Raw genomic sequence first — 6,043 nt, 5'->3', positions numbered from 1 at the left:
TTATTGTACTAAAATAAAAATCTCAAGAGGAAGGATGAAAACCCCCGGGAGGAAGGCTAGCTACAAGCACCGCCGTTAACCGGCAGCCATTCGTACAGTGATAGCATTTTTTTTTCTAAAATTTGAACCAATTCAATGATTTTTTTAAAGAAACAATGTGGACGATGGCTCGGAAGTTGACCATCCGAATTTGGTATCTCAGAAAGTGGGCTTCACAAACTCTTGTATCTTCCTTGATCATAAAACACGTCAGATGAAAACAACCCTCTTTACTCTCTTAATGTTTGTCGTTCTCTAGCTGACATAACTTGACAAAGAAATTAAAGGGTAAAGCCTAAACTCAAAATATTCTTAGCTCTTTAATTTTATGGACAAATTATGATGAGGTGAGGAAGGAGTAGTTAGTCAGGGAAACAAAATTTGATCTGAAGTTTCCTACGAATTGAGAGTTGTCCAGGTAGACGGTAGACGAGTGGAATTGATAACCGGCATGTTGCGCACATTCACATCAAGGGGAAGCATGCGATACTCAATATCTAGTTCTCTCAATACCTTGATCATCTCTTGGACCGCAAGCTCTCTTCTCAGAAACCGTTCGCCCATATCTTGAAAGTTAATACGATGCCTCATCCAAATTGATACTTTTAATCTGTTCACGTCATCAACATCTCTCAGAACGACCTGACCACCAGGATACCAATGCTCCTTCTTGTTCTCCAAATAGCTGCAAAATTAATAAACTTTGATTAGAAACGTAGCTAATAGTGTTGACACCGAGCTGGAACTATTTTCTCATGTGAGAAGGATGATGAGTTGCGTCCTAAGATGATACTACAAAGCAAACTCAAATATTCTACAAGAAAAGGAAAACACAAGTGCAGCATAATTGATTTCGAGTTGATGAACTGGTTAAGAATTTAGCACAAGTTGACTGAAAGAGACCTTCAGCAGGATGCAAACCTAATAACTAAACCAGCTGAAGGACCAAAAGAATGATATTTTAACATTTATGATCCACCAAACTGCCTATGCTCTAGACATTAATAATTGAAGTTGTATAGATGGGGTGTGAGTGTTGGGCAAGTTGAATTGAATAGGGTTTAGTGTGCAATGGGTGAGAAAGACCAAAAATATATAATTCTAGTAATTCTAATTAAGTGGTTGGATTCAAAGTGCCTTGGATAATGTCTGATTGGAAGGCAAGATCCATGTAGCTGAATCTAACAAGATCAATATGGTACCAGACGATAACCAAATTCCAGCAAATATATATTAATTACCTCCATCCAACATTCTATTAATTTTTCTTGACTCATTCTCTTATTATAGGGGAGGATTAATTCTGCATGAGAAGAGTAATTTGTAAGATTTCATTAAAAAGTGAAGGCTTCTTAGTTCTTACCCCACTATCCTTTCTCTCATCATAGCAATCTTTTCCAGAGGAGTTGCAACATGAATACAGAAGTCGATTGAGTCTCCCATATCTGGACTGCGGTAAAAATTGGCAAGCGGCAAGGTAGCCAGAATGGAGTTGGGATATGCAACCTTAAGGTTGTCATACCTCAAGAAAATTGTTGTCAATATATTCATCTCCTCCACGCACATCTGAAAGTCAGAAAAAGAAATAGAAGAAACTATTTATCATAATCTTTATAGATAAGTATGGAGAATTGGTAAATCGAAATGTTGAACTACCTGGACTCCATTAATTTCACAGCGGTCGCCTACATCATAAGGGTGCATTGCAAATAAGAAAATAATAGCTTCGAAGACCATCTTCAAAGTGTTGCCAAAAATAAAGACTAGCAGCAAAAGCTGAGAGCTTAGAAAAACAAAGAAATGGGTGGTGGCAATGTCCAGAATAAGCAACCAAATAACAAATACAATGATTGATACAACAACATTTGCCATTTGATGGAGTTTGTTTACAGCAGTCTTTGTATCATTCAAAGTCAAAGCAAGAGCTCTACGTTCTCTAAATGCATTCACCTACAAGATTGCTTCAAATTCGTAAGTGACGCCTTGTCACGTAATGAGATAACATAGAATAAAGGGGAGAAGTTAAAATAAATTAGTACCACCCAGTTCTTGAGGGATCGCCTGCTGACCCTGTTTTTCTCTTGTGCTCCCTCAAACAAGCTCATTATCTTTTGAGCTTCATCGTTGTTCAGAAAACGCAAAAAATCAGCAAAGTAGATATACCTGGAAATTTTCAATTGTTTCAATTAATCAGCTATCTTGTCTAGTTTGGATATGAGCAAATGCAAACAGAAAGGAGAGACAATTAGAGTATCATTTTTAATGATGAAGGCAGGCTGAATCTTAGAAGAACTACAGGGTGTTAGTTTCATCCATTATTAACCACAATGTTCAAACAGAAAGATAATGAGAGTATTTGATGTATTAATCTTAATTTGCTAAATATTTTTCAGGTTGCAAGCCAATGATGGAAACATGACTTGGTCATTATCTTCGAAGTCTATACTTCCTACTATTTTTCTCATTGTGGAGTTGCTTCTATTCCACTAGAAGGCTTATGCATTCAATTCCTCTACCCAAAGTTGCAACACAAATGATCTTGTGTCGGTGGAATAGCTTTAAGGCTAGCTAGATCATGGCCAAACGAGTCTTACATGGTGAACTCATCTTAATTCTTTCAAAATATTGACTAACTAGCGAACCAGTTAAGAATACAAGGCAGTTCCTAGTTCTGATACAGGTAGCTTGATAGAGGAGCTCAAGTACAGCAACAGCATAGACACTACATTTACAATGGGAATAGATAAATGTATCCTTGGAGCTCAAGTCAGATGCTGAAAGGAGTGTCATGACCGGCAGTGTAGATTAGTTATAGTCTAATCGTTTGTTCTTCTCACATTCACATTCCTAATCATGCTTACTCTATTGTAAAGGTGATTATGTTCATTCTAGGCATCTCTTATAGTCCTGTCCTCTTAGATTATATGAAGGGAGGCATCACAAGGTCAACTTATAGCTGACTATCAAATATTGAGCGATGAGTGGAGTTTTTTTCCAAGGACATGCATTACTCGGAAATTAATCACTGTCTCATTGTGACAAATCTACCATCCTGTAACCAATTGAGTACCTCGTGCGAGCTTAATCATGCTTACTCAAGGTGGCAAAGGCGAATACGGTCGCCCCCAGCGCCCCCATCAACCCGTCTCATGACCAACACAGAGGAGGTAAATCACGGACGGCTACTAGCCTTTGGAATAATGACTAGCACATAAGGGAGACACTTACCTCTGCTATGCCGAGATTCGAACCCCAGACTTTATGATGACAACAACTCATATGCTAGCCACTAGACCATCTCGAGAAGACTCTAATCATGCTTACTCAAAAAAAGGTAGATCCGCTACCTTAGCAGCCCCCCTAGTACCGGCCCCACGGATATGGAAGGAGGTTCATGCAGGTACACAGGCCATAGGCGCATGGCGGGGTAAACCCCAGGTCGTCAGTTCCTGAGAATCGACCCCTGGTAATTACTCCAAAGATACCATGCGCCCATCGTCTCCGCTACGCCCTGGGGGCACTAGTCATGCTTACTCAAGTATCTTCATTTAGTTGGTCATATTGTACTCCCCATCTTTATAGTTGTTGATGTTTTTCATTTGTATATTCTGCAATTTAATGGATGTAATTTAATTCATTCATCTAGATAACTTTTAATATCTTGGAAAAGAGAAATCATATTTATATTTAATCAAGGGCAACTATATTCTTCTTGGAAAAGTAGGAATGACTAAATATAAACGAGCTGATCCCAATCCGATGGACTTTCATGTAAAATGAGGAACCTCAAAATGGAATACTTACTTGGCACCAGATCTGGCAACATTGTTGAAAATCTTTCTCGCGGCAACCTTTGCCTCGAATTCACTGCGTATCTGGGTGACAGAATCATCTTCCCCGGCGCCCTGCTGAACCTGCTCATCAAGGGTCGTCAGAGTCCCATATCGCACAATTCTCATCAGCTTCTTCATCCTCCAAGCCGACACGTTCTTTTGGTTGAGTTTGTGTAATTCCTCGATCGTAATCCCTTCGTCCTGAGGCTTGGGTGTCGGAAACTTGAAGCTCTTACCAATTTGTGTACTCTTCCCAATGTTTTCAGTACCAGGGAGCCTGCTGCTCTTACTCGACAGCGCTGCCGCCTCAATCTCAGCTGGAATCCTTGCCCCTGCATCCCGCAGCCTCTGCAGTTCCGCTATCGTCCGTTCTTCTTCTTCCTTAATGTGTTGAATCTCTATTAGCGGCGGGCCAGAGAGTGTCTCGATCACGTACTGATTGAACAGAGACTCTTGGATGCGATCGAAGTAGGTGCTCACATGGAAGGAACTAGCAAGGACCTTCACGAGCAGGGTCTTGGCTAGTCGAAACAAGTTGGCTACGAGGAGGCATAACAGGATCTTGGTTACTTTTGGTAGAGTGCGGCTCTTCACCCGCCCTTGCACATTCTTGTTGAACAATAATTGCCAGGAGAGGAGTACGAAGCCGAGCCACAAGCAGTTCTGGACTGCCCTCCGAACGCCGTAGACGAAGTAGAGGACGCGTTTGCGAAGGATGAGAAAGTTGCGTTCGATGCAGAAGACGATGAGACGGACAAGCCATCCGGAGACAAGGCGGCCACAGATGAGCACGAAGAGTAGGAGGAGCCACTTCCAAAGATGGAGCTCCAAAGGCGTCATCAACCGGAGGGACGGAAGGGACAGGCTGCATGCGAACGCGGCGACGATGAGGACTAGGCTCACACACTGTAGGATTGTGAGCCAACTTAAATCGGTGCGCTTGAACTCGTCGGGGATGTGATCATCGACGAATGGATCCTCGTCGTCCTCATCCATTCGCTGTGACTTGCCGCCGATGAACCCAGACTTGATCTGCCCGGACATGGGAATCCACCCGGACCTCCTCACCTCTTCATTACCAGTTGCCGTCTGGGGCGGCTGAGACGCCAGAGGAGGCGCCGGGTCCATGATCCTCGAACGAGTCTTGGTGCGGAGCATGGTGGAGTTGCGACGGAGGGAAGAATTTGAGGTGCAGCGGAGCACTTCCACACCGGCACCACTCAGTTCAGGCATCGCCGCCAAAGTCTTTCTATGCCGGAGTCCAGCGTCCGGGTCATCGGTATCGTTATCGTCGGACGAGGGTGATTGTTGATTAGAATAGGGTTCATCTCTGGAGGGAGCTTGGAAGGAGACTCGGGGTTCCCTGGAGCCAAATACAGTAGTGGGGGAGTTGGAATTCCTCCTTAGCTCCTCCATTTCCATGTCCATGTCCAAAGTCATCTCGGCGCCTTTGGAACGCTGTTGGTCAAGGAACGTGTGGATGAGCCGCGACGGGGGATCCTCGGCGATCTCCGCTTGCGGGCTCATGAAGCTGAACCCATCTCCTCCTTCCTCATCACGAAGACCGACGCCGCCATTTCCATTTCCATTTCCATTTCGGATTCGACGTCCATCTTTGCCTTCCGATTTCCAAAACTCATAGCTCGATTCCCTCCACACTTGATTGGGAACGTTCCCGCCTCCAATGGAGCCCGCGGCGGGACCACGGTGGTGGCTGTTTCCGTCGATCTTGACTACCACCTCGCCACTGTGGTCGGGATCATCTTTTTCAAGAAGGATCGGCTGCTCCTCGAGATCGTGGGAGAGGCTGCGAGAGGAAGAGTACTTGTGCGAGCCACCATGGGACTTGAAGGACCTTTGGAAGGAATCCATGGCCGGATGGATGGCAAAATGGCAATGAAGGAGAAGAATAAAAGGTGGAAGAGCCAAAGCTAAAGTTAGCATGCAAGAACATGATCAATCGAACATAGCACTTGTGCTATTTATAATAAATCAGCCCGAGGAGCAACGACAAGTGTACGGATTTCAATTGTATTTTTTTTTTTTACTTGGCATTGGAGTTGGGACTAAACTAATCACATTTACTCGGCAATTAATGGTGGCTTCTTCCTGAGAGGCGATATGTTTTTGGCCCATCAAAAAATGTTAGTCCTGGAGGATCAATTTGATCC

The 6,043-nt window shown here is 43.6% G+C and overlaps 1 protein-coding gene across 1 annotated transcript; it reads right to left on the bottom strand.

Annotated features, from left to right (window-relative positions):
• Nucleotides 1–409: 409 nt before the first annotated feature.
• LOC121973338 (mechanosensitive ion channel protein 6-like) lies at nt 410–5,744 on the bottom strand. Its single transcript, XM_042524830.1, has 5 exons — nt 3,844–5,744; nt 2,079–2,202; nt 1,696–1,989; nt 1,403–1,605; nt 410–724 (listed from the first exon to the last, which is right to left on the bottom strand). The coding sequence occupies exons 1-5, from the start codon at nt 5,742–5,744 to the stop codon at nt 436–438; spliced, it is 2,811 nt and encodes a 936-aa protein (XP_042380764.1). The 3' UTR covers nt 410–435.
• Nucleotides 5,745–6,043: the final 299 nt, after the last annotated feature.

This window comes from Zingiber officinale, chromosome 4A (assembly GCF_018446385.1).
Source record: "Zingiber officinale cultivar Zhangliang chromosome 4A, Zo_v1.1, whole genome shotgun sequence".
NCBI lineage: Eukaryota > Viridiplantae > Streptophyta > Magnoliopsida > Zingiberales > Zingiberaceae > Zingiber > Zingiber officinale.
The sequence above is the reverse complement of the archived record's forward strand: the minus strand, read 5'-3'. Positions and strand labels throughout refer to the sequence as shown.